Below are 26,964 nucleotides of genomic sequence, written 5' to 3'. Positions count from 1 at the left end.
CATCCTCCGGGTCTCCAGCAGCCCCCGGGCGCGAGCCCAGCGGGGACCCGGCGAGCAGCCCCCGAGTGGCTCTGGGGAAGGGCGAGAGAGGCAAGCGGCGGCAAGGACCCCAGACAACCCGGCTCCCCGAGAGAGCGCGGCGGCGGGGTCGGGGGCAGGGCGGGGAGGCGCCGGCGCAGCCAATCCCCAGGCCGCCCCCTCCCCGCCGCCGCGAGCCGAGCCGGGGCGGGGAAGCCAAGCGGCGGCGGCGGCGGCGGCGGCGGCGACGGAGGCTGCCGTGGGGAGGGATGGAGAGGGGAGGGGGGAGCGGAGCCGAGCGGAGACAGCCGCGGCGCTGCAGAGCGGCTGGGGCGGCGGCGCGGCTCCCGGTGCTCCCCCCGGCGCCCGCCCCGCGTCGGTGAGGGCCCGGCCTGGAGGCCCGGAGCCATGGGCTGCATCGGCTCCCGGACCGTGGGTGGGTACCCCGGCGGCGCGGGCGCGGGCGGAGGCAGGGCTCGGCGGGGTCCGGTCCTCCGGCCCCTCCCCCACCAATCCCCGCGCCCCTCCGGGTCCCTCTCTCCGCACCGACCGGCCCCGCCGCGCTCCCTCACTTTCCCTCTGTGCCCTCGCGGTCCCTGCCTTCCTCTCTCCTCCCCGCTCTCCCCTCGCGCCTCTCCGTCTCCCTCCGGCTTCCTTGCATTGCCCTTGCCCAGGCGCGGTCCTTCTCCATCATCTCCCCGCCAACCTTCTCTCTCCTCCGTCGCTCTCCCCGACTCTCCCGTCCCCCCACCCTCCATCTCCAGGCCATCGGCCTCGCTTCTGCCTTCCCCAGCGCCTCCTCGCCCCCGCTCCATTTCTGGAGCAGCCCCCGTCCTAAGGACCCCCAGTCTCAGTCTCAGCCCCGAGTCCCTTTCGCACGCCCCCCGCCCCCGCTCCGCCTCCATCTGGCTTGGGTGTTTTGCCCCCATCTCTTTCCCTCTCCGTAGCCTTTTTCGGTCGTTTCTGCCTCCCCCGATTTGCTTTGTTCACGTGCATTTTCCCTCCGGGGCGGGGGCGGGGTGAGCCTGGTGCCTCGGGGAGGGGAATGGGGTCCACGACCGGAGGCAACGGGGCCGGGCTGGGTTGGGGTGCAGGGGAAGAGCCGGGGAAGCCTGGGGGTGGCCGGGGGTTCGAGGGCCGGAGAGGGTTCGGGAGCCCGCTCCCAGGAGGGTGGGGCTGGCCGAGCGAGGGAACCCGGGGACCTGGCTGCACCTGTCGGCGGGGGCTGGCGGGGCGGGGCCAGCTCTTTATTTACCTTTGACCGGGGGAAGGAAGAGAGGCGCCTCGGAATTCTTCTCCCCTCAGCATTTGCCTTGCTACCCAGTGCCTTCTCCTGCACCCCGTGCACCCACTCCTCTCTCACAGCTCAGCAGACTGATTCAACCCTCTCCCCAAACCCCCAATTTTTCCCATTCCGACTCCCAATTTCTCCCGCCTACATGCCCCAGTGACCTCAGGCTGAGAGAATAATTCGTATTATTGTTATTACAAACACACTCACCGTCCGGAAGCCTGGTTTCTCTGAGACCCGATTTATTTCCACGGACACCCCCACTTGCTCCTCTGCCTTCACCTCTTCTCCGGGTTCTTTCCCTCCCCCTCCCCGCCCCCCACGGCTCTGACTCAGCTCTCCCTCTTCTACAAAGGCCACCTCCCCTCAGCCCTCTCTCCCACTCTGCCCTCTCCATCTCCCTTCCCCTCAGAGGTCGTCCTCTGCCTGCCCCATTCCTGCTCTGTCCGCCCAGATGTCCATCTCTCCTTTTCCCTTTCAGCCACAGCCTCTGGTCTGACCCGTCTCACCATTCCCCTGTAGCCCCAAGGGAGAGTGTGCCCACTTTGGAGGGGCCTTACCCCTCGCAGGCCTGTCAAGCCCAATCCCTTCCTCTTGCAGCAGCTATGTTGTTGCATGCCGAATGCCTCCTGCTGCCCAGACCCCGTTCAGTTCACCCCTCCTCAAGAGTGGACGCCCAATCCTAAATTCAGAAGCAAAAAACTTTATGTGTAGAAAAGATCTATAAGGTCAGGTGGTTCACTTGGGTCTACCACCCGAGTGATTCTTCCCCAAGGCTTCCAGTTGGCATATGCCCCCCCACCTCACGGCAGCAGCCTCCCTTTCCGAGGAGCTGTGGCCTCGGCTGCAGAATTACCATCTTCCTAGGTCCTCCAGCTTGCCTGTCAGCCCTCAAACCCTGCCCACCCTCTCCCATCATCTTTTGTCTTCTCTCTGACTCGAATTCCTATTCTTTTAGTTCCTATTGGAAAAAGCCCCCTGCTCTCCTCCTGCTGGCCCCCTTCTCTCCTCTCTAATCCATCGCTCGTCTCCCAAGAGTCAGGTGAAGTGATTCCGTCTCACCCGTTGCTTTCTCTGCTCTCATTGCTTCGAGGTGTACACACCCAGCTCTTGCCTCGATCCCCACCATATCTCCTTCCTGTCAGACAAATCCACCAGCTCCTCTGGAGGGGCCGCTGGGGAAGATGCAATCCTTGCACCTCATAAATAATAAAGCCAAAACTTAGGGAAGCTTGCCCCTGGACAAGTTCTGCCCTTATTTGTAGGAATATAAATAGAGGAAAAGCACAGCTCCCATGCACTCCCATACAGAAACCCTCAGAGATTCCTCAGGATAGAATGGAGACCTGTTTTCCTTCTAAAACCCAGCCACTGACCCGTCCATTTAAGCAACAACAAATGAGGCCATAGAACACTTTTTCCGAGTGTGCTATTTTTTTTTTTTTTTTTGCGGTATGCGGGCCTCTCACTGCTGTGGCCTCTCCCGCTGCGGAGCACAGGCTCCGGACGCGCAGGCTCAGCCGCTCCGCGGCATGTGGGATCTTCCCGGTCCAGGGCATGAACCCGCGTCCCCTGCATCGGCAGGCGGACTCTCAACCACTGCGCCACCAGGGAAGCCCCCCAAGTGTGCTATTCTTGATTGAGTTCAGCATTAGTGTCTCTCCTAACAAAAATTTGGGGCGAGTGGGGATGTAAAAGAAAATAGGCAACCAGAAGGGGGGGGCAGGGAGGGGTCTGGAGGGCGTGGCCCCCGTCTGTGGCCTCAGCGTTCTGAAGGAAAAGAACGAGGCGGGGCCTTCGGGGTGGGCATAGGGAGGTGAAGGGGAAGCAGCTAACCATCTGTCCATCTCAGGAAATGAAGTGATTGCCGTGGACTGGAAGGGCCTGAAGGATGTGGACCAAATCAACATGGACAGCACCAGCTCGCTGCACGGGAGCAGCCTCCACCGGCCCTCCACCGAGGTGAGGCCCTCCGTGCCCAGCTGCCCTCCCAGAGGACCTCGAAAACACCCCCAGAACCACCATGCATCAGCCTAGTCCTTCAGTCACCTTCCTAAATTCCAGGACAGCCTCCCAAACACGCCTTCAGACTGACGCCCTCACAGAGCGTTTCTCTTCCTTTCCTCAAACACAAGCCAGATGCTCCACACAGAGATTCCAATTCCCTGTGCTAATCTCAGGAAAGCCCTCCCTACCTCACACTCTTCTGGAAGTCCCTGTGAGGAGGTGCCCCGGGTACCCACTCCCTCTCCTCTTTCCTCACAGCAAACCCGGACTGACTTCTCCTGGGATGGCATCAATGTGAGTGCAGCTCCCCCCAGGCCTCTCCAGCCCACCCTACCTCCTCTTCCTTGTCCTCTCCCACCTGCTGCCATAGCACACAGCGCCCCCCGCCTCCAGCGGGGCACTGGGAGCCCTCACATGCTTTAGCCACCCCCAGACTCTCAAGGGTGGTTGGGGGGTAGCCCTCCCAAGGACTCCCGGGTATAATGGCAGCCTGATCACCCGCCCTAGCTCACGTCCTTCCTCCTGGAAACCGAGGACTGTCCTCCACATATAAAGCACCTCATACCCTCTTATTCCTGTGCCCCTCCTCCCGCATTCCCGACCCCAGCTCTCCATGGAGGACACCACGTCCATTCTTCCGAAGCTTAAGCGGAACTCTAACGCCTACGGCATTGGGGCCCTGGCCAAGTCATCGTTCTCAGGTGAGACTCTGACCTGGGGATGCGTGCAGACAGGAGACTCCCTGGGGGCTCCTGGTCTCAGTCTCCCGGCCCCTTCAGGCCTGAAGAAGAACCCTCATCCCCAGACCCCGGACCTCTTTGCCCTTTCTGTCAAGCCTCTCCCATCCTCCAGGCTGCCCCTCACAGACAGAGTCTTAGGGCGTACTTGCCCCCTTCGTGGGATGGAGTGCCATGGGACTAGGGTGGGGGTCATGGCGGGGGCGGGGGCGGGGCAGACCTGGTGCGGGTATTGTGTGATGTTCTGGAGCACCTGGGGAATGTCTGGCCCCTCAGGGATTTCGAGAAGCATGAAGGACCATGTGACAAAGCCCACAGCCATGGGGCAGGGCCGGGTGGCTCACATGATTGAGTGGCAGGGCTGGGGGAAGGCACCAGCCGTTCAGCCGCAACACAGCCACGAGGCCGTGCGCAGGGATACAGATGCCTACTCCGACCTCAGCGATGGCGAGAAGGAGGCACGTTTCCTAGCAGGTACTTGTTCCCCAGCCCCTCAAGAGACACCTTTTCAGGATGGTCAGAGACCGACCCTTCAGCCTGATCCCCTATGGCAGGATTGGCTCTGTCCATGTGATACCATCAGACTTGATTTCCCAACTAGCTCTAATTTCAAGGACTCTGACTTGTTTATTCTAAGTACCCTCAAACTTATTTTTATTATCGTCTCAGAAGTTGAGGGGAGTTAACATGGGATTGTGGGTCCACCTGATGCCATCTCTTCTACCTGGTGGGACTATCCAAACCCTGGATTCCCTCAGTACAGGAGGGGAAAAAAAAAAAAAAAAGGCAGGGATCTTAGGCTTCAAAAGTCTGTGCTTGTACTCATGTTTTATGATGAAAATGAAAGAAAAGCCTTGGGGCTCCCTTCTAGCCTTTGCCCATCAGCACACTGCAGTCATGAATTCAGTTACAGGGCACATTACTTGTGACAACCACCAGAAGATCAAGGGACCTGGGTGAGGAGAGGGTGTGTACAGAAGAGCTTTTAAAATTCAGTATAGGCACGAGGCAGGCATACGGTGTACCTACAACCCTGCCCGAGCCCTAGTGGCAGATCTCAATAAGATACCTAGGAAAAATGATAGATCTGGAATAGACAAGAGGGTTCTTTGGTTGGTGGTGTGGATGGTGGAAGAAATATCAGTGGGGAGGGGAGACAAACATGTAGTGGGTAGTGTAGGGCAGCTAGCAATGTAAGCTTCAGCTTACTCATGGCTTTGACCAACATGGGAACCCCGAGTCTACCCATCTTCATTATTCTATCCTTCATCCCTTGTCCTCCCCAGACCTTGAACTTGATACCACTGTGGACCTACAATCCCTCCCATTTAGACTCCTCTGGCCTTGACTACCTAACACTAGCTACCATTCCTAAAAAAATTCCAAAGATAAACTTCTGGAAATCCCCAATTTCAATCCCTTAGGATATCTCACCAGAAGACCCCCCCCCCAACTCTTTCCCCTAGGAATCCTAAATCTGACCTTCTGGGAAGTCCCCTACGATTTTGCCTTGTTTCGGGGCATATACCAAGGCTGTGCTGTCCAATACAGTAGCCACTGGCCACATGTGGCTATTGAGAACTTGAAATGTGGCTAGTCCGAATGGAGATGTGCTGTAAGTGTAAAATATCGACTGGATTTCAAAGATTTCGAATGAATAAAAGAATGTAAAATATCTCAATAGTTCTATATGGATTATACATTGAAATGATAATGTTTTATATAGATTAGGTTAAATAAGATGTATTATTAAAATTAATTTCACCTATTTCTTTTAAATTTTTTTAATATGGCTACTAGAAAATTTAAAATTGCATAAGTAGCTTGCGTTATATCTCTACTGAACAGCGCTGCACTGATGTCCCCCGCCCCATGCATGTGTCTAAGGCTTCCCCGAGGTAGCTCGTGCTAACTACGTTTCTTCTCCCAGGTGTCATGGAACAGTTTGCTATCTCCGAGGCCACTCTCATGGCCTGGTCCTCCATGGATGGTGAGGACATGAGTGTCAACTCTGCCCAGGAGCCATTGGGCTGCAATTACAGTGACAACTACCAGGAATTGATGGAGAGTCAGGGTGAGGGATGGTTCCAGAATCCGACCCCAGAGGCCTAAGAGGCCTCCTCAACTATCTAGGCTACCTCCATGCATCTCTGTTCTAAGACTTTCTGTTCATATAGGCTTTCCTACTCCCCCTCTCACCCCCCGCCCCACATATCACCCTCAATTCTCTGTGCTGTTGTTACTGCCTTTGATATTCTGTGACCCCACCAACCGCCATGATTCTCTTTACAGATGCCCTTGCTCAAGCCCCAATGGATGGATGGCCTCACTCCTATGTGTCCCAGGGCATGTACTGTCTGGGGTCATCGGATGCCTGGGAAGCAAGCGACCAGTCCCTCATTGCCTCTCCGGCCACAGGATCCTATCTCGGCCCTGCATTTGATGACTCACAGCCTAGCTTGCACGAAATGGGACCTTCCCAACCTGCTTTGGGATACTCTGCTCAGGAGCCTCCACCTTTGCTGGGGGGAGACACTGACTGGGCTCCAGGGGTGGGCGGGGTGGACCTGGCAACGGGCCCTGCCGAGGAGGAGAAGAGGCCATTGGCGCCCGAGGAGGAAGAGGATGCGGGATGCCGGGACCTGGAGTCGCTTTCCCCACGAGAAGACCCAGAGATGCCCACCGCTCTCAGCCGGAAGGTGTCTGACGTCACATCCTCAGGCGTGCAGTCCTTTGATGAGGAGGAGGGAGAGGCCAACAACTAGCTTCCTCCCCCCGAATGCCCCACCTTCCACTCCCACCTGAGGGGCATGGCTGCAACCACACCCTCCCTTCCCCCAGCAGTACGGCTGAAACCTGGGCAGAAGACTGTCACGAGCCCAGGAGTCCTTGCCAGCAAAACGGAGGGAGGGCCAGGGTGGGATTTTATCCAGGCTTACACTGTAGAGACCACAGGTCCAGGAACTGAGGCCCAGGCAACCAGATGGCCATGAACTTCGCTTGGCTGCGGGCTTCTGGGTCTGTGGTGGTGGAGCTCCAGTGTGTATCCTGAGCACGGGAGCGCAGAGCGGCCCGTGGCCGGCCCCTGGATCTCAGTTCTTTGCTCCCCGATCTCTCGTCTTCCAGGAGCCTTGACTGCAGCTGCCTGAAGGCCTCCTTTCTCCACGTCACTCTTGCTTTTCCCAGCTCTGTTTTCTCTGGCTGCGGCCCAAGCTCATCCGTCCTGTGAGGAACAGACCTCAGGGGCTGTTGGACATGGTTCGATGGGCACAGGGGAAGCAACGTACAGACCCCGTCTCCTCAGAGTGAGGGGGCTCTGCCCTCAGAGGTAACTTGGCTTCTGAGATCAGGAGTCACGGAGGAGGTGGACGTGGCCGCTGGGATGCACAGGGGCACAAGGCCTGTCCAGAGACCAGGCGATCACTGGTGAGACCGAGGACAAACATGGCCACTTGTTCTGGGATCTTGACTATTCTGTGGCTGAAAGAGGACCCTAAGGATCTGGGAAAGGACCCCGCCAGGGCTGGCTACTCCAGCTCTTGCTTCCCTTTTCTGCCTTCTTCCATCTCCTGCTCTGGGAGCCCCGGGGCGCTGAGGGTGGGGGGGTGACACAGGATGCACGTGTCTTGGCTAGACGGGGAAGCATGAGGCTGTGTCTCCCTCCATCCACCCCTAATTCTCTGGAGCTGTTTACACTTTTCTCTCCGCCTTTTCTACATTTTTATAACTTCTTGGGGACTCAGGGTTGAGTAGGGTGGAGGGAGGGGTCCGGTGCTGTCAGGCCCCCAGCCGGGGCAGGGTGTTTGCCGAGGAGCAGCGTGGGCTCTGGGCTCCCTTTGCCCCTCTTCACCTCCTCCCAGGACTCCCAGGAGGGCCTCACAGGTGTCCCCCACCCAACCAGGCGTCCTGAGGAGGAGGGGAGGAGGATCTGGGTATTCTTCCTTCCAGGATGTTTTACAATGAGGCATAAGCCCCTGAAACTGCTTGCCCTCCACACCCACTTTCCATTCTGGTGGGGACTTCCGCGCAGCACCTGGAGCCCCAGCACTTCTGTAAGACATCCTGAGGGCAGAGGACAGGGTCGAAGGGTAGAGTGAAGAGACGGCAGCACACTGCCCCTCCCCTGCTGCAGCGGTGCCCCAGAATGAGGAGGTTGAGAGTTGGGGTGCTCCTGTCCATCTGTGACCCTGCCTCCATCAAGCCCACAGTGTCCTACACTCGTGCCCCTGAAACGCAACCGAGGCCAGGTCCCACATCTTCTGGGGAGGGGGAGGACAGCTACCTGAAGTTGGTTCTTGGAGGAAACAGGAGTAGGCATGGCGAGCACCGGTAGCTGAAGTCACCTCGTCTAAAACTGTTAAAAGGGTTGTGCGTGCTCACGTGGCCTCAGGCCCTCGCTGCTGCTGCAGGTCCTTGGGGTTTTGCATGTCACAGTTCCCTCCTCTCACGGGGTCCCCGTTTCCTTACCTTGTGCAACCTGCCCTCTCTAAGGCATCATCCTTCTCTCTTAATCTCACCCCCTTCGCGTCCCATATTCCGCCCCCGGACCACAGCGGACATCCAGTCCAGGGAGCGGGTTCATGCATCACAGTTCCTTTTTCGCTCAGGGCTCTGCGGAGTTAGGAGAGGTCCTCTAACGCAGCGTTCTTCCCTCCCTCCTTCCCTGAGGAAGCCAAACGGTCCCTGCTGGTCCCTGCCCAAAGATGACTAAAACTCTGAAGGGTTCTGGCAGAGTTCGGACGTGTGCGTGAGCGGGGCACAGCATCCCTGGATGCTGGCATCACTGCTGACCATAGGTCAGGCGGCGGGGGGCGCGTCTCCACTCTGAAGAGGGAGAAAACCTGAGGAGCTGGCCTGAGACCCTCTCAGGACTCTTCTGGAGGGAGGAACTGCCTCTCTGGTGCTGGGGGGGGCCAGGGTGCATGGGGTTTGCTTATAGCCTATCTTAGGGGGAGGGGAGGGGCATGTGCAGGAAGAGGCTGTTGGGGGATGGGGGAGGGTTGCTTTTCCCTTGGGGTTAAAAGCTGTGCCGCACGTTTTACGGCAGTCCCAGAACGGGGCTGTTTTCATATCGTGGTGAATGAAACTGCTCTTGCTAATTGATTTTCTTCTGGTGTGTGTGGGGGTCCCCTTTCATTTTGAGTTCACTTTATTAAAGGAAAATCCAAATCTTCCATCCCTCCCCTCCCGCCGCCCCCGACCCCGCCCCACCCTCACCCACACCTTCCTTCTTATCCTTGTGTCAAGGAGGGAATCTTGGTGAATGAGTTTATTACCTCCTTTCACCCCCACCTGTACATCCCATACTCCGTCTTCCAGGTCTAGGGAATATCCATTTTTATGGCCAGTCTTAGCATGTTTTCTTAATGTGACATTTCCACCCAGGCCCAAGAGAGATTCTATGACATATATTACAGAGAGACTTATATATAAATATATATATAAATATTATAGATTATATACACATGGGCATGGGCTCGAAGGCCCACTGCCAGTCCCCGTCCCCAGGCTACAGCCTCTCTCTCTTGGCCTGGGGAGGCGGAAGGGATGTATTGTCGGAGAGGGCTCCAGGCTGTGTTCAATGGCACTAAACAGAATGTGGTGGCACCTTCGGCTATGAGTGTCTTATTTGGGGGATGATGGAGGCCGGGCACAGGGTGGGGAAGGAGGAGAATGCTGGGGAGGGGGCACAACTGCAGAACTAAACGAGGCATAAAAGAAGGGATGGACAAAAGCCCTGGGGGTGGGAGCAAGGGTCTCTGGCTGCTCAGAGCACCTGGGACCACTTATAGAAAAGGCAGGGTGATGGCAGGCTCCCTGTCGCTGGTTTGGGGAGGGTAAGGATCTGACTTCCCAAGTGTGGGAAGCATCAAAAAGGTCTGCCATCTTGACGCTGAACCCCTAGAAGAGAAACACAAAGAACCAGTCCCTAAGAAGGTATAGTCTCTGAGTGAACCAGTGGCCCAGCTGCCCTGAGCTTCCACTCTTGGAAGGAGAAGCCCCAGCTAGAGCACCTCAAGGGCAGAGCTGACCCTTGGGCAGGACAGATCAAGGACTTCAGTGGAGAGGGAGTGACCTGGAAACTGGAGGGGGAGGAAGCTGTGATGTGGGAGGGGAGGAATTTCTGCCAGAGGGAGTTAAGTAAATCCATTGCCCGCAGTACTGTTGGGTACCGCCCCTTTCACACACAGCCTTCCTGCGACCTTTCCTCTTCCAGGCTGTTTCCCCACAGGCCCTTTATCCATGCCTCACTGCTTAAATGGAGGACAAAGGAGGGGGAAATGGGATTGGCCTTTTCCCGCCCTAGTAATGGCTCTGCCCGGGGACAGATAGTGGGAGCCAGGATGGCGTCTGGAGGCAAATTTCAGGGAATGGCTGTGGGCAAGTGGAGGGCGGGGTGGGGGGCTCTGAGAGGAGGGGCTGCGGACAGTTTGCGGGTATATTCTGGGGCCATCCGTCCATGAGGCCATGAGGGGATCCCACCTCCTCCTCCAACATGGCACTGGCAGGACCACAGTCATCCTGGGCCTCCCTTAACCCACCCCCCAGGGAAACTAACGGGGGCTGGGCAAGGCCAACAAGAACACGGGGAAGTTGTGGGGGAGTGAGGGGGGCCAGGGAGAGGCGGGCATTCCCCACCCACACACAGGCAAACTCAAGAAGCCCGTGGACTATCAAGGGCCCTTCGCAGGGGTTAGAACCACCGCCTGTCTGGGGACGGGGGGACATGCCCAGATGACTGACCAGGGCTACTCCTGCCCAGATTCTGGCTCCTTCTCCAACACGATCAGGATGACATTGTAAAATTCCTAGGAGAGGCCGGATATTGGTACGATCTCTCCAGCTTCAGGAAATACCCTCTTCCACACGGGTCCACCCTCTGGCCTGGATACCTAGACCGTCTTCGTGCGGCGGTCCGGGAGGCGCTCAGAGGACCAGTTCATCCTCATCCTCGTCATCCGTGGATCGCAGACTGGGGCCCTGCAGGATGTCGGCCAGCTCCTCCTCCGGCCCCGGAGCCCCCACCAGCTCCAGTTCCTCCAGCTCACTCTCTGCCTTGGCCGGAGCCCAGGAGGGAGGGGGCTCTGGGGAGGCGGATGGCACAGGGGGCTCTGGGGAGGCGGGTGCCTCATCCCCTGCCCCAGCGGCCCCACTTCCATCCTGAGGCAGGCTCCAGGCCTCTGCAGCAGGGACTGGGCCCCCAGGAGTCTTTCGAGTCGAAGTTGTACTCCGGAAGCTGGCAAGGGGAGGGCGGAGCTGCACCCCAGACTTGGTGTGCCCCTCAATGGCCTTCTGCAGCTGGGGGGAAGGGGAGAGAGGGTGCAACATGGGGAGGAAAGGAAGATAGGAGCAGTGAGAGAAACAGACACGAGAGAGGGGCAGACGATAAAAGGAAAAAACATGGGAAAGCTATGGCATGGCAAGCAATGCACGCGAGGATGGATCCAAAGGAGACAGAAAAAGGAAAACAGGGGCGTGACGGACGAAAAGCCCCACCTACAGAGCAGTGACTCTCAAGACCCCTGACCCAGGGCCTTCTTGGGCCCCTTCCTAGCAACCCTCAGGCCTTCTTCATCCACTTCCCATCTCCTCCGTCTTCCATGCACCACCACAGCGCACCCCTATGAAACCACGACTCGGGCCCTGAACCCCCATCCCAAGCCCATGCCGTCCTTAGAAGGGCACAGGGCTGCACTCCCGCCCCCTCCAGTCTCTGCATGAAAAACAGGAGGGAAATCTGGAGGAACCTCCCGGATGTTAAGGCCACCCCTGCCCCCCTACCCTGTATCCTGTGCCCCCCTCTTCCTCACTGCTCAAAGGGGACAACCGCACTTACCTCCTCCAAGGCCAGCACCCCCGTGAGCTTCCCCATGCTGGTCACGTACGCAAGGTGGAGGCCGAGCAGGGAGAAGAGCGTGTGAGTCTGCACGGAAAGAGCCGCAGGTCAGCACGCAGAGGCCCCGCACCTCCCGGCCCTCCCGGCAGCCCTGCTCCGTGGGCAGTGGGCATCGGGCAAGCACTTGCCTTGTGCAGCGACGTCTGCTCCACCAGCTGGAAGGGGGACTGGTCGATACAGCAAGAGTCAAAACAGACAGGCTGGCTCAGCTGCTCTTGCTCCCAGGCCTCAATCTGCCGGAGAGGAGGGCCGTCACCCGATATCAGAGCCCCCTTAAACCTCGGATCTGGACCCCAAACAGCCCTCCTCGCCCTGGCCCAGAAGCCTGAAATACACAGTGAACCGTCACAGCTCCTCCAGACCACAAGCCCTCTTCCCTTTTCCCCAGGGAGCCGCACTGCCCTCGTCCCTCCTCCAGCCCCAAATCAACCTTCACCCTCAGGTGCTCAGAACACGCTCCTTCTTCCTGGTGCCCCAAACACTTATTTCCAACCCATCTTTCCAGTCTTATTTTCCACTACTTCTGTAACACCCACAGCTCCAGTCAAGCCAGATGTGCTTCCGCTTCTGCGACTGCTGTTCTGGGTTTCCCCAAGAACCCCACCCTGTGCCCATACCCTACGCCTGACACTGGGTCAGACGTGCTCTGCCAGGCTCTCCTTTTCAGAAACGGCGTGGATCGCGTGCCATCTTAGGCTGGCGTTTGTCTTAACTCTGCCCCCTGGGCGGAACTCCTCCAGAGTGCTGTGTGGCATCAGTTTCTGTGTGTCATGGAGAAACCAGCACACTGACCTTTTACACAGCAGATCATGGCAAAGATTTGTTGGATTTGAAGAGCTGTACTGGGTCACATGGCACTTTGTTGACTCAAACAAACCGTTTTTGTGTGTGTGTTTGCTTGGTTTGGTTTACACTGTTTTGTCAATGACCGAAGCATTAAGGCAAAAGTTCAACTTTCCTCTGGATTTTAGATTTGCACGCCCCAAATCCCCAAGATTCTAAGTAATCCAGTATCGCTCTTGTTCTCATAACTGATTTTTAAATTTTCCGTAATCTCTTTTCAGGCAGTCCCTTCTGAATGAGGTACTACTTTGTTTTCCTGTTTGTCCAAATCCATACGTTTCAAGCTTCGAGGACATCGCCGAAGGCCATCCCCTAGTTCTCGTGTTCCTGCTCTTTCTGGACTGCAATCACACCTCCTCTAAACTCTCACCTTCCCTGACGAAAGGTTCACACAAAATTCTCACAGGATGGATGACCACTTAGCAGGTATGTTGCAGAAAGGATTTACTTATAGGATGGGGGGCAGACCCTTGCCAACCCTGGTTTGGCTGGTCCTGTCCTCCTGGAGCATTCTACGATCATTTCTGGCCTCCCTGGTTCCTTTTTTGCCTGCCCTTAGGGAACAACACGAACAGAACCATTTCCAGTGAACATGCACCAAGCACTTCCTCGGTGCCAAGCATTATCCTACTTGCTTCACTCATTGAATCCTCTGCAACAACCCTGTCATTATCCCCATTCTACAGATGAGAAAACAGAGGCATGGAGTGCTTAAGTGTTTGCCCAAGATTACACAGAGGTGGGCTTCTGACCTTGACTGCCGATCATGTTCCTGGGACCCCCAGCTTTTTTCTGCTCTTTGTCTGATGTGTTCCATGACTTGAAAAATCTCAGCATCAATGACAAACCAGGGCTCGAACTGTGTGTATCCCTAACAGAGCATCAGAATTAAACAAGTCATAGCACTTACCTGGTGGCTCAGTAGTTAAGAATCCGCCTGCCAATGCAGGGGACACGGGTTCAATCCCTAGTCTGGGAAGATCCCACATGCCGCGGAGCAACTAAGCCTGTGTGCCACAGCTACTGAGCCTGTGTGCCACAACTACTGAAGCCCGGGCACCTAGAGCCCGTGCTCCGCAACAAGAGAAGCCACCGCGATGAGAAGCCCATGCACCACAATGAAGAGTAGCCCCCGCTCGCCACAACTGGAGAAAGCCCGCGTGCAGCAATGAAGACCCAACACAACCAAAAATAAATTTAAAAAAAAAAGTCATAGCAAGGACTTCTGGCAACCTAGAACTGAATTCTTTGACTATTCCCAGAGGTATCATCTTGGTATTGTCCAGGGTGTCTTCGTGATCTAGCCTGAAAACTGTGTTAAAGTGTCCTGAACTTTGAGTCCTATTGAATCTTATCCTTTCAAAAAGTCTTGGTGGTTCCCATGGGAGTTGAGAGCTGCTTAAAATCTTCCTTGAGAAAGATATCAGCTAAAAACGTATGATCTAGGGCTTCCCTGGTGGTGCAGTGGTTGACAGTCCGCCTGCCGATGCAGGGGACACGGGTTCGTGCCCCGGTCCGGGAGGATCCCACATGCCGCGGAGCGGCTGGGCCCGTGAGCCATGGCCGCTGAGCCTGCACGTCCGGAGCCTGTGCTCCGCAGCGGGAGAGGCCACAGCAGTGAGAGGCCCGCGTACCGCAAAAAAAAAAAAAGAAAAAGTATGATCTATCTTCTTTTGATCCCTAGTTGCATTTTATTTCCAGTGGTCATTAAATAACCTCACTGATCAACTAGTTGGCTTTGTTCGGTGTATTAAAAAAAAAAAGTATTATTGGTATGAGCACCCTAGTAAGGCACTCCTTAATTGTAGTTATGACCTATCTGATTCCTGCTTGTGGGCAGAAGGAATAGTTCGATTTTTTTCTTCTGTGATCATCCATTTGATTTTTTAGGTCATTTATCAGAAATGTGTGTGTCGCGAGGGGTGTCAAGGGGAGAAGGTGAAGACTGCCTTTCTCTCTTGTCACTCACCATCCCCTCCTCCAACCCTGAGTACTTTTAATTCTTAGCACATATATATTCTGGATATCCAGTGGATGTTTATTTAAAGATAATACACATTATGGTATTTTGTCAGCTACATACTTTTTTTTTTTTTTTTTTTGCGGTACGCGGGCCTCTCACTGTTGTGGCCTCTCCCGTTGCGGAGCACAGGCTCCGGACGCGCAGGCTCAGCGGCCATGGCTCATGGGCCCAGCCGCTCCACGGCATGTGGGATCTTCCCGGACCGGGGCACGAACCCGTGTCCCCTGCATCGGCAGGCGGACTCTCAACCACTGCGCCACCAGGGAAGCCCAGCTACATACTTTTAAAGCTCTACCTTTCAGCCTTCGAAGCAAGCTGCCTTCTCTTTTACTAAGTGGAATGGTTGCTAATGGATGTTGTTGGTGTCTCTCCACATGCCAGGGTAGTTCTGATTGGCACAGCTCAGCCACCTGCTCCCACTCACTGTGCCACGTTCTGTTCACTCCGCACAACCAAACCCACTCAGTGCTTGATTTTCTCTCTCATGGATTCTGTAGGGGAATATAGTGATTTGTCCCAATGAAGCAGCACTGTCAAAATCTGCCCTCAGTTTGTGGTTCTTCCCAGTCTCGCTTCCTGGAATCTTCTCATTGTCCACTGTCTCAGGACCCTGATCAATCCAGCATAGTAACCTCACCAGACACTGAATTCCCCATCTTAGTTTCGATGCTGTTCTTCCACATTGGTTTGTGTAAGTGCTGGCTGCCCGGTGCCATTTTCCTGCAGGTAAATCTCACCCATCCCGCATAGCCTCTGCCTGGTCTAGAACTTCCCTAATGTCTAAAAGCTCCAAGGGCGATCCTAGCACCATGGGCCCATCTACACACAGAGGGTCAAAACTTCCCTCTCCTGAAATGACGCTGGTCCCCATGAGGACACCGCCACGTTCCCCTCCCTCCGAGCAACATGCTCAGTACGGTCTCCATGGTCACACCTCATTTCCAACCTCTCAAAATGCTTTCCTGCCTAGACTCACACGTTACTCTTACAACACAATGAAGAAGGTCGAAAAAAGTGAGCAATATCTTCATTTGACAAAACAACCCACCCCAGGTTCCTGTTTCCTTTACTTACCTCTTCAGGTGACATGTTATCCACTAATTCCTCTGATTCCTAGAGAAGAAAGACATGGGTCCAAGTTCCTTCCCTCTTCTTCCAAGTGGAACCATAGCCATCCCTCCCTGGCCAAGCCACAGATGCCTCTTTCCAACCCATCATCCCTTCCATATGATGAAGCTTCTTCTTGGTGGGACCTCTTCTCTCCCGATTTAAGGATCATGGGTTTCTTGCTCCTCAAAGACAAGCTCCCTGTCCCATGTTCCCCACCCCCGCCCCCCTGCCCCCAACACATCTCCTCTCACCTGGGTCATTTTCTTCTTTGTGGGGCAAGCTCTGCCCAGCAAGCAGCGCAGCAGCGACTGAAAGATGGAGGGTCTTTGACCTGAGAGGAGTGGTGAGTGAATGGAAATGCAAAGAAAGCAATATCCATCCTGGGAGGAAATGGTCAGGGGCTTCAAGTGGTCCTGACACTTCACCACAAAAGGTCCATACTTCTAGGTGCTTCACCTCCATAGGAACTCTCCCCTTCCATCCTCCTAATCCAGCCCTTGCCCCCATGCCTTGGGATGGTAACATGGAGACTCGAAGAATAGAAACCCCCTCCCGCCATCCTCTGGCCTCACCCCTCCTCATAGTAGGAGCCCTTAGGTTGAGGAGTGCCCAGAGATAACCACAAGGCATGAGGCAAGGGTGAGGTGCATGATGGGAGAATCTTTACCTGCAGTCTCAAGGGTGAAGTGCATGATGGGAGAATCTTTACCTTCAAGCTCCGGTGCTTCCAACTGCTGTTTGTGGCCGGGCAGGGGCCCGTTGGGCTCTTCAGGGGGCAGTGGAGCAGTAGGAAGGGGGTGAGGAGGAGGAAGAGGAGGCAGCTGTAAAGAATAGAAAAAGTTCTCAGTCCTAGAGAAGAGGCTACCTTTTGCTGCCTTTACCAGGTGGTGTCCTGGGAAACCTATAACTCTATTCAGTTCAGAAGTCCTTAGAGCACTTTGAATTCTCACGGTACCATCATTTGTAAACTTACCTCCTTCAGTCCCTGGACCCAGGGGCACTTGTCTCTTTGACTTTGTCAACGATCAGCATCTTCCCTCTCTCTTCCTATTTTCCCTTTGCCCCCTCTATCCTGTTCACCTGGCCCTTCCCAGCCCACTCACCTCGGGCTTCCCATGGAGGTCCTCATCTTCATCCTCATCCACAAAGGCAAAGGACTCAGGTCGACCCTGGGGCCAGACGCCACGGTGCCCCTCCCCAGCCTGCCGCACCTTCCCGTCGAAGGGTAGCTCGGACAACTTCCTTGCCATGTCCTGGGCTAACTGCAGCCTCCGCTCAGGACACAGGTGATGCTGCAGGAGGGACTGCAGTTCTGAACGCTCCACGGAGCCCAGCAGGATCATCGAATCTGGGGGAGATCCAAGCTCAGCCTGAGGGCCCACTCAATTACCCCCTCGCCCTGCTCAGCAGGATGGAATCAGGGACAGAAGCCCAGCACCCAATCTTGTTTCAGCTCTTACCCTCTTTTCCTAAAAACTCATTTCAAAAGTCTTCCAGGGGCTTCCCTGATGGCGCAGTGGTTGAGAGTCCGCCTGCCGATGCAGGGGACTCGGGTTCGTGCCCCGGTCTGGGAGGATCCCACATGCTGCGGAGCGGCTGGGCCCGTGAGCCGTGGCTGCTGGGCCTGCGCGTCCGGAGCCTGTGCTCCGCAACGGGAGAGGCCACAGCAGTGAGAGGCCCGCGTACCACACACACACACACAAAAAAGTCTTCCAGGATTGATCTCTCTCAATCCCTATTATTTCACCCATTTAGCACTTAGAGCCCCAGTTGGTAGTACACTAATTGGTGCTAATTTGTACTTATTTTGATGCAGCCCTTACATAGATTGTTTGTAAATAGGTGAACTTGGTATTAAAACAGGCTAATCAACACTGTCTCCAAAAGAAGACACATTAAAAACCATTCATACTGAGGTGAATGAATATACCTTGAAAGAAGTCTACAAGGATATCTAATGTTTAATCACTTAAAGACTCTGGGCCCTTGTAGGTATAAACAGAATGCCTACTTTTCCTGGGAAGTTCTTTTATATATTTATCAGAATTCTGCTACTGTAATTAACATTTTCATTAAGTTTTGAGGCCATAAGATTGCAGCAGTGTTACTGAGACATATCTTACCTGAGGTCTTAGCCGTTATTATGAAAACCCTGCAGCCCATCGGCTGTACCCCTATTCCAGTGAGAAGCCACTGCTTTAGAGGCCACTGAAAGGTATTTGGGATTTGGGAAAATATTAAAACTAAGCTAATTTGAGTAGTTTGGATACTCTGATTATCTGAAATTAGAGCTAACAATTTAAATGGCTCCAAATATCCCTAAATGATTCTATTACACTAATACAATCATTAGACACGTATTTATTTAATATCCAGTAAATACCTATAAGGAGACAGTCTGAGTGAGACAGGTGTTATAGTCTCTGCCCTCAAGGGATACACAAGCTACTGAGGAAGATAAGACATAGATATAGAAACCACAATAAGAAATAATACAGGGCTTCCCTGGTAGCGCAGTGGTTGAGAGTCCGCCTGCCGATGCAGGGGACACGGGTTTGTGCCCCGGTCCGGGAAGATCCCACATGCCGCGGAGCGGCTGGGCCCGTGAGCCATGGCCGCTGAGCCTGCACATCCGGAGCCTGTGCTCCGCAACGGGAGAGGCCACAACAGTGAGAGGCCCGCGTACAGCAAAAAAAAAAGAGAAATAATACAGGGCTTCCCTGGTGGCGCAGTGGTTGAGAGTCCGCCTGCCGATGCAGGGGACACGGGTTCATGCCCCGGTCCGGGAGGATCCCACATGCCACGGAGCGGCTGGGCCCATGAGCCATGGCCGCTGAGCCTGCGCGTCCGGAGCCTGTGCTCCGCAACGGGAGAGGCCACAACAGTGAGAGGCCTACATACCGAAAAAAAAAAAAAAAAAAAAGAAATAATACAAAGCAAGATTAAGTGCCAAAGGTGGGCAGAAAGGATGGTGAAGAAGGTGAAATCACTGCTCATTAAACACGTTCACTCCTTCATATGGAACAGTTTCATCTGCTCCTCAAATTGGGCATTAAAGGACAGCTATCACTTAGCTAGGCAGCAATGAGAACCACATAAGGGGCCGTAAGATTTACAGCCAAGCCTCATTATTCTCGGATTCCCTATTTGTGAATTCACCTACGGGCTTAAATATCTTTGTAACCCAAAATCAATATTTGCAGTACTTTTCCCATCATTCATAGACATGTGCAGAACAGCAAAAAATTTGAGTTACCCCACGCACACATTCCAAGCTGAGTCTGAACAAAGGGATGCTCTGCCTTTTTTTTCCAGCTGTCATATTGTAAACAAATGTTCTTTCGTGGTCCATTGAATGCCATGTTTTTTGCATTTTTTGTGTTTTTTTTTTTTTTTTTTTTTTTTGGCTGTGTTGGGTCTTCGTTTCCGTGCGAGGGCTTTTTCTAGTTGCGGCAAGCGGGAGCCTCTCTTCATTGCAGTGTGCGGGCCTCTCACTGTCGCGGCCTCTCTTGTTGCGGAGCGCAGCCTCCAGACGTGCAGGCTCAGCGGCCATGGCTCACGGGACTAGTCGCTCCGCGGCATGTGGGATCTTCCCAGACCAGGGCTCGAACCCGTGTCCCCTGCATTGGCAGGCACACTCTCAACCACTGCGCCACCAGGGAAGCCCATTTTTTGTGTTTTGTGTTGGTGATTTTGTTGTTTTTTAAGGGGTTTTGTTTTTTAAATTTATTTATTTTATTTATTTTTGGCTGCATTGGGTCTTCGTTGCGGTGTGCGGGCTTCTCATTGTGCTGGCTTCTGTTGTTGCGGAGCACGGGCTCTAGAGTGCAGCCTCAGTAGTTGTGGCACATGGGCTCAGTAGTTGTGGCTCATGGGCTTTAGAGCGCAGGCTCAGTAGTTGTGGCGCACGGGCTTAGTTGCCCAGCAGCATGTGGGATCTTCCCAGACCAGGGCTCGAACCTGTGTCCCCTGCATTGGCAGGCGGATTCTTAATGACTGCGCCACCAGGGAAGCCCAATTTTGCTGTTTAAAATTGCCACTAAGCAGGAAGGCTGTGCTGTGCTGTGCCTTATGGAGAAAAGAAGTGTGTTAGATAAAAGCTTTGTTCAGCCGTGAGCTAACCTTCTGTTGGTCGTGGTGAGTTCAATGCTGATGAATTAACAATAGATATTAAATAAGGTGTCTTTAAGGAGAAACACACCTAAGACAAGTGTATACTTTGATTACTTGAAGAAAGTGTTGTGACCAGAGGCTTGCAGGAACCTCACCCTGAATTTCCTCTAGGAGCAATGGTTCAGTGTAGCGTCCCTAATTCAGTGTTCTTGGAAACTTTATAGAACATAACTACAAGGACTAATGAGAATCAGCTGTATTTCTTTCATTGGCTTTTTAAACTGTCTTCTTGTGCTTGTGTTATGGCTGTGTTTTTCCATCCTTGAAGGTGACCATGTTCCCTAAGGCTGGGCATCCTGCAGCAGCCTGGGTGGCCCCTTAGACAAGCCCACACCACAGTGCCGCCCTCCACTTCTGTGGAGCCCTTGTTCAGGTCACTAGCTCAGGAATCTGCTTCCTTCCCTCCCACTGACCTTTTGAATCGACCAGTGGTAAAGTCTTGACTGTGGTGGTCTGGAGCAAGTTTCGCAACTCCCCATAAGTGCAAGAAGCTGAAACAAACTGCACATCCCGTACCATGATGTCCTCAACAAAGACCGTAAATTTGCTGCAGAGGGAGAAAGCACAGGCAGGGTTAGCCTTACCATATGCCTGTCCCTTCCACTCCTCCCGTGAGGTCTGCCATGCATTTGATCACTCATAATATTTATGAAGTGCATGGGAATACAAAAATAAGTAAAAAGCAGTGCTTCCAGACGTTGACCTTAACCTCGTGCTCAATCTCAGAACCTCCCACACCAACCCCATCAAATCTGAACTAATTCCAGCTGGTGCCCCTGACCTGAGCTGGTTCCAACCAAGGTCAGGCAAGTAGGGCAGCTTCTTGACCTGGATGATGCTGTCATAAAGGGAGGGCTGCAGGCTCTGAGCCACCATGTTGGCCAAGATAACAGCCACCATCATGGGTAGGATGTGAGCGATCTGACCCGTCAGTTCGAAGCAAATCACAGCTGTGGAGACTGTGTGGGATACCGCACCAGTCAGCGCTGCTGCTCCTAGAATGAGACACGGGAACGTACCGGTGGGTTAGGGCTGCCTTTCTTGTCGTGGGGGCTACATGGGGATGTGACGGGAGTGACACAGGGTGGGGACACATGATCCTGGGCAGTGCCAACACTCCTGAGATAACCATTTGTCAGTAGGAAGGGTTAGAATGCTGAACTGTTAGAAGATGGTCATTTGGATCTCATTCTATGACCTTGGGCAATTTACAAAAATTTTGTGTGTGGCCAAAGTTTCATTTATAAAATAAAGATGGTGATGTGGCATCTATTACTTGCTTTGAAAAGTTTGGATCACTCTTAACTGAGCATTTAAAACCCCATTTACAGTGTTTTACCTTGGACCTCAGGTTTTGTTCTGTTTTGTTTATAAATTTATTTATTTATTTTTGGCTGCGTTGGGCCTTTGTTGCTGCGCGGGCTTTCTCTAGTTGTGGCGAGCAGGGGCTACTCTTCGTTGTGATTCGCGGGCTTCTCATTGCGGTGACTTCTCTTGTTGTGGAGCATGGGCTCTAGGTGCACAGGCTTCAGTAGCTGTGGCACGCGGGCTTAGTTGCTCCACGGCACGTGGGATCTTCCCGGACCAGGGGTCGAACCCGTGTCCCCTGTGTTGGCAGGCAGGTTCTTAACCACTGCGCCACCAGGGAAGCCCAGACCTCAGGTTTTGATGCCAACAATTTATGAGTGGATAGAGTCAAAATTCAGGAATCACGCTGTGGACTTGGATCAATGAGATCCTGATTCTACTATTTCTCAACTGTATGAATAGAGCTTAATTCTTCTGGAATCCCATGCTCTCATCTCTAAGGTGAAAGGGGTCATTAGATAAGTTCTAAGGCGCTTGCAGATCTAAAACATTATGATTCCATAAGCTCTTTGACGATAGAATCTGTCTTACTTGTTTTTGGTTATGTTTTCCCACCAACCAAAATAGTCCCTAGGGCATTAACTATATTTTTTATTTAAATATGGGAAGATATTCTATGAGAAAAGATGCTGGGGAAGCCATACATCAAAATGGAACAAGAAAAAGTCACAAAAGGGAAATATTGGGAGGAATGATTCTACTGGATGGTGTACCCAATATCCTTCAGAACATAAACTAACACAGGAGATCTACTGGCAAAGGTCCACCAGGGAGACTGGGGGGATACCTGAGAGGCATGAAGATGGGGAATAAGGGCAGATGACTCTTATTGATGAAGGAGGTTTTTGTAAAGAACTATGACAGGGGGAGTAAGGTCACTGTGTGCACTATAAAGCTGGTTAGTTCTAAAGCAAAGGGAGGCATGGCCTTAGATGTTATGGAATTTCAGTGAGGAGGGGAGGGAGGAAGGAAGCATAATAATTCTGGGGCATATACTGGTCATTTTGTTAGACATGGCCTTTGGTTGGAAGGGACTATAGATTTAATGGAAAAAGATTATCTCAGACTCTCAAAATGTTAGGGCTGTAAGACATCTCAGAAATCATTTTAGAAGAAAGAAACTAAGGTGCAGAAAGGCCACTAACTTGCCCCATGGTCATCCAGTGACAAAAGACAGGGATGAGTCCAGAGCCCATGTTTCTTAGCTCTTAGTCATGTGCACTTAAGTCCCGTTAACAAGAGCGCACCTGCAGGTTAGGAGGATTCAAGCCAGTCACCTGCACTGTTGTTTCCACGATTCTTTGGGAAAAAAAAAAAGCCCTTACCAAGCATTCAGAGGTGATCCTAGGTGCTCTCAGCCTTATTATCTCATTTAATCCCCATAATCCCTTTTCTACATGAAGAAACTAAAGCTCAGAGATGTTTAATAAGAGCCAATGAGTCAGAGCCAAGGGTTGATTATGTGAATAAAAGTTGAATTAAACAGCATTAAATTAAAACCATATTGTGGGGCTTCCCTGGTGGCGCAGTGGTTGAGAGTCCACCTGCCAATGCAGGGGACACGGGGTCGTGCCCCGGTCCGGGAGGATCCCACATGCCACGGAGCGGCTGGGCCCGTGAGCCATGGCCACTGAGCCTGCGTGTCCGGAGCCTGTGCTCCGCAACGGGAGAGGCCACAACAGTGAGAGGCATGCGTACCGCAAAACAAACAAACAAACAAACAACAACAACAACAACAAAACCATATTGTGTAGCCTGGAATGCAGATATCATGGGAGAGTTCGAGTGTGGGTATTCGGGGTGACAGGAGGGTGGAATGTGTCTCACCAATTACTGCGTAGCCCCCAGGTAGGATCTTGTAGATGATGTCGTCAAATAAGATACCATCTGGGAAAAGCATGGCCATGATCTCTCCTACCAGCCTTCCAAATGCAGCTCCTAGGGAGAGACAAAAGGAAGGAAGGTGTTGAGAGATTCAAGGCCTTTATCCTCTTTTTTCAGAGCCATACCTCCTTGGGCGCTAAGACTAAATACAAACCCCCAGCCTTCCAGGCCTTTCCTTATTTTCTCAGTACACTAGATTGCAGCCATCAGTAAGATCCCAGGCTTCCCATCAGAACTTACCGAGCACAAACACAGGCATGAAGCCTCCGCAGGGTATGGGCATAGTGGTGGCCACGATGGACATCCAGAACTGGGGTAAAAAGAGGCGTCAGGACACCCTCTCAACTCTGCCCAATACACACACACACACACACACACACACACACACACTCAACCTCCTTCCCACTATCCTCCTCCTTCTTGCTTCAAGAGTTACAGAAATCCTGGGGTAGTTAATCCTTCTGGAAGCCATCCTGCCTGTCACCCTTCCTCCAGAACCAAAAACACATGGAGCGCTCAGGCTAAGAGCTCACTAAAGACAACACTATAAGAAGGTTCCTCCAGGCAATCAACCCAAATTGTTCCTACCTGGAGTGACAATATTTGCCTTTAGGCAATCAAAACAAGGAGTGAGGCCCCAGAGGACTCCTCTGTCACTGCCCCCAAAAGGGCCCTAGCCTACTGTATCCTCTTAGCCCAAAAAGGTCACCTCAGCTAAGCAGCCTGAGCTCTTGAAAGTGGAGGATACCTTTTCCTGGCCAGACTATGTTTCTGAAAAAAAAAAAGCCCCAGCTCTAAGTGGCAGACACCTTAAAGTCATAGTGACTTACTGCAGGACTGCTTTAGCTTCATTATGGTCATTTATAAAGCCATCTATATGGCAAGCCTCACAAGGGAACCTGGAGTGAAGACAGTCCTGCCTGAGCCATTTCTTTTAACATCAAATCACCTTCAACAAAGGATCAGAAAATCAGATCGGTCCTGACCAACTTGCAGGAGCACATTGAGAGAGCCAGCTAAATCAGCCAGCGTGATAGAAAGGACCTCCAAGGCCAAGGTAGTATTCCAACAGGAATTGGGATGATTTTAGCAAAAGCAATAGGTACATTCTGCAGCAAAGAATGCAAAAGAACTGAGAAACCGAATGGAAAAAGGAGTAGTGGTTGAACTTTTGAAATATCTGTAAAAGAAATAAACATATGAGACATAATATATAAATTAAGCAACAGGTTTACATATCATTTCCAAAATAAGTAAGCCGATCTTAGAAAAAGATCTCAAACTAATTCGGTGAAAGATGACAACAGCTAAAGGTCAAAAAAAAAAAAATTGCCAGGCTCAAACTATTTACAATTTAAACACTGCACCAACTTTATCGTAAACTAATGAGAAATAAGTTTCCTAATTTTTTGAACCTTAGAGAGAGATTCTTTTGAGCCAGGGCTGTCCTCAAGAGACAATGATGAAGGCTCTGAGAAGCCTTCATCCCTGAAGCTCTGAGAAGAGGCAAAATACATATGTCACCATGTCAGAATAGGACTCTTTAAAACAGTTGAGGACAGCCAAGTTAAATGTACAATTGAAGAGGATACAGATTGCAAATTCTTCGAGTGTGTAACAAGGGTGTATCTTGTTGTCTTTGCCTTCTCTCAGCACTGGCACAGTGCTCAGTAAATGCAGGCAGGATGTAGGTAGGTAAGTTAAGTAAGTAGGTAGGAAGGAAAGAAAGAAGAGAGTTTGGTCAAACAGTATTCATGCAAAGCAGAGACACTTAGAGCTAATATTTGCTTAAAACATCCAACAGTAATGCTTTCGGGGGAACTTGTTTAAACTGCGGATGACCAGACACCACTGGAGGCTACCCCATCAGACTGTCTGGAGACAGAGTTCCAGGCGCTGGTAGGCGCTTCTTAAGTGATCCTGACATATAACATTTTGAGACCCCTTGAACTATTCTGTACTGTCTCTTTGGAATAAGTCCACGAAAGCCATAAGGGATTTTGTAGGCTCAGGTTAATCGGAAAGCTCCAGTAATAAAGATAATAGGTGGCTGATTGGTCTGATTTCAGAGGATGAACTTCAGATTATCCTCCAAGATCAGTGTAAGAAGAGCATGAGGATCAGAGGACACCGAAGTTATCAACTCCTATAGCACAGAGAATGACACTTGAGACTAGCATTCTTTTTGCGCTATTAGCACATGAAAGGGAAGATCCAGAAGCAGGGTAAGTGACCTGGAACACCAATAATTCCCAAGATTTTAGACACCCAGTTCTAGAGAACTGGGAAACTAGAGACCCCTTATCACAGATTCTACTTTATTTAAACCCTTCACAGGAAGGAACCACAGGAAGATTAGACAAGAATGCTACAGAGCCTCAGGCTGTACTGAGAACTGAGTGATCTAGGTAATAATGTTAGACTTATTAAAAAGGGAACTGAGATGTTGTAATTATATCCATACTCATTATAAACACTCCAGAGTTACAACATGGTGATGCCTTCCATGTCTTAAAATTGAGAAGATGGAAGGTCCCTTCATCAATGTTATAAACAGCTGAACTGAGAATCTTATCTGTGAGCACTGAGACTGCCAGAAGACCACATAAGCTAAATTTCAAATCAAACTGTGGAAAAATAGTTCTAAGTCACTTGTATGTTTTAATGTGCCTACGCACCCTATTGTCCACACTTTGGAAATAATAAGGGTATGGTTATGCGTCTAATGATAAGACAGTGAAAATGCTGGAAGCAGTGATTACTAGGTAATATCATGGATTTATAGCAGTGAATGGTTTTACATTTTAAATATTATAGAATAGCACAGGCCTGCTGCAAACTGTTGGGCTTGAAATATAGCCCAAGAAATGTGAGTTTCTTCTCGATTCACTTATTATGTAGACATTGTTGAGGATGTAATTCAGTGAGAAATTAATAAGAATGACATACAGTTGAGTCCTGCTATATAATCCAAGTAGGTTTCTCAGAATAAATTTTAATCTGTAAGGTGAAATCCAGAGATACACTTGGGAATCTGAGGAAATGAGGTCAGGTGGGAAGGAAATGTTGAAAATACATACAGAATTTTGTTTCTCCAAAAATTTTCAAACGCTTAACATTTCAAAAGTATATATGATCCCAAAGTTACCATACAGCTCAGTCTAGAGGAGTATCAGAAAAACACCATTGTTATCACTGAACAAGAAATTCTGAGATGCCATCAAAACTTGGACTTGGTTACTGCAGATGGGTTTGTATGCTCAACAACCAATTACAGGAAGCTGGGGTTTATAAATTAGAGAAGATAAACTCTATAACGAAAGTCCAAAAATCAGACCCCTAACAAGACACTGAGAACTTCTTTATGATAAAAATATCAAATCTTTTGAAGGAAGAAATGAAAATGATCTAATTAATAAAGTGGGTGTGCAAAATATGGAAGCCACAGACCCAGTTAATCCCCCTGGAATGGAATGAAAAAGAACATACATAAATACAGCCTCCAGAAACCGCACAGCAAATCCTGAGAACATAAGTGACAGAATTGGAACCTGGTGTGTCAAGCACCTGGTATCTCTAAGGATAAGACCATTGACAAGCACATTAAATGAGC

The 26,964-nt window shown here is 51.9% G+C and overlaps 2 protein-coding genes across 4 annotated transcripts in view; one reads left to right on the top strand and one right to left on the bottom strand.

Moving 5' to 3' along the window:
• Positions 1 to 234: 234 nt before the first annotated feature.
• Positions 235 to 8,996, top strand: FAM131B (family with sequence similarity 131 member B). 3 transcript variants are annotated; one of them, XM_060108635.1, is made up of 7 exons: positions 242 to 454; positions 3,162 to 3,271; positions 3,575 to 3,610; positions 3,924 to 4,017; positions 4,330 to 4,527; positions 5,984 to 6,127; positions 6,346 to 8,996. In XM_060108635.1, the coding sequence occupies exons 1-7, from the start codon at positions 427 to 429 to the stop codon at positions 6,816 to 6,818; spliced, it is 1,083 nt and encodes a 360-aa protein (XP_059964618.1). In that variant the 5' UTR covers positions 242 to 426; the 3' UTR covers positions 6,819 to 8,996. The 3 variants fall into 3 exon arrangements, with proteins under 3 accessions (XP_059964621.1, XP_059964620.1, XP_059964618.1); XM_060108638.1 differs by lacking the exon at positions 4,330 to 4,527 and having other exon boundaries at positions 235 to 454; XM_060108637.1 differs by lacking the exon at positions 3,575 to 3,610 and having other exon boundaries at positions 239 to 454.
• A 345-nt stretch (positions 8,997 to 9,341) lies between these two features.
• CLCN1 (chloride voltage-gated channel 1) overlaps positions 9,342 to 26,964 on the bottom strand; it is a 34,491-nt gene continuing 16,868 nt past the window's right edge. Inside the window, exons 13-23 of the mRNA XM_060107683.1 lie at positions 23,592 to 23,661; positions 23,295 to 23,405; positions 20,881 to 21,094; positions 20,513 to 20,646; positions 17,030 to 17,274; positions 16,636 to 16,747; positions 16,178 to 16,257; positions 15,891 to 15,929; positions 12,079 to 12,183; positions 11,891 to 11,977; positions 9,342 to 11,352 (exon numbers count right to left, since the gene is read on the bottom strand). Coding sequence (XP_059963666.1) covers positions 10,981 to 11,352; positions 11,891 to 11,977; positions 12,079 to 12,183; positions 15,891 to 15,929; positions 16,178 to 16,257; positions 16,636 to 16,747; positions 17,030 to 17,274; positions 20,513 to 20,646; positions 20,881 to 21,094; positions 23,295 to 23,405; positions 23,592 to 23,661 — 1,569 coding nt within the window. The 3' untranslated portion in view covers positions 9,342 to 10,980. The remainder of the gene's footprint in view (positions 11,353 to 11,890; positions 11,978 to 12,078; positions 12,184 to 15,890; positions 15,930 to 16,177; positions 16,258 to 16,635; positions 16,748 to 17,029; positions 17,275 to 20,512; positions 20,647 to 20,880; positions 21,095 to 23,294; positions 23,406 to 23,591; positions 23,662 to 26,964) is intronic.

The sequence above is a fragment of the Mesoplodon densirostris genome, chromosome 9, assembly GCF_025265405.1.
Source record: "Mesoplodon densirostris isolate mMesDen1 chromosome 9, mMesDen1 primary haplotype, whole genome shotgun sequence".
NCBI classification, from domain to species: domain Eukaryota; kingdom Metazoa; phylum Chordata; class Mammalia; order Artiodactyla; family Ziphiidae; genus Mesoplodon; species Mesoplodon densirostris.
This window is presented reverse-complemented; position numbering and strand designations above follow the sequence as displayed.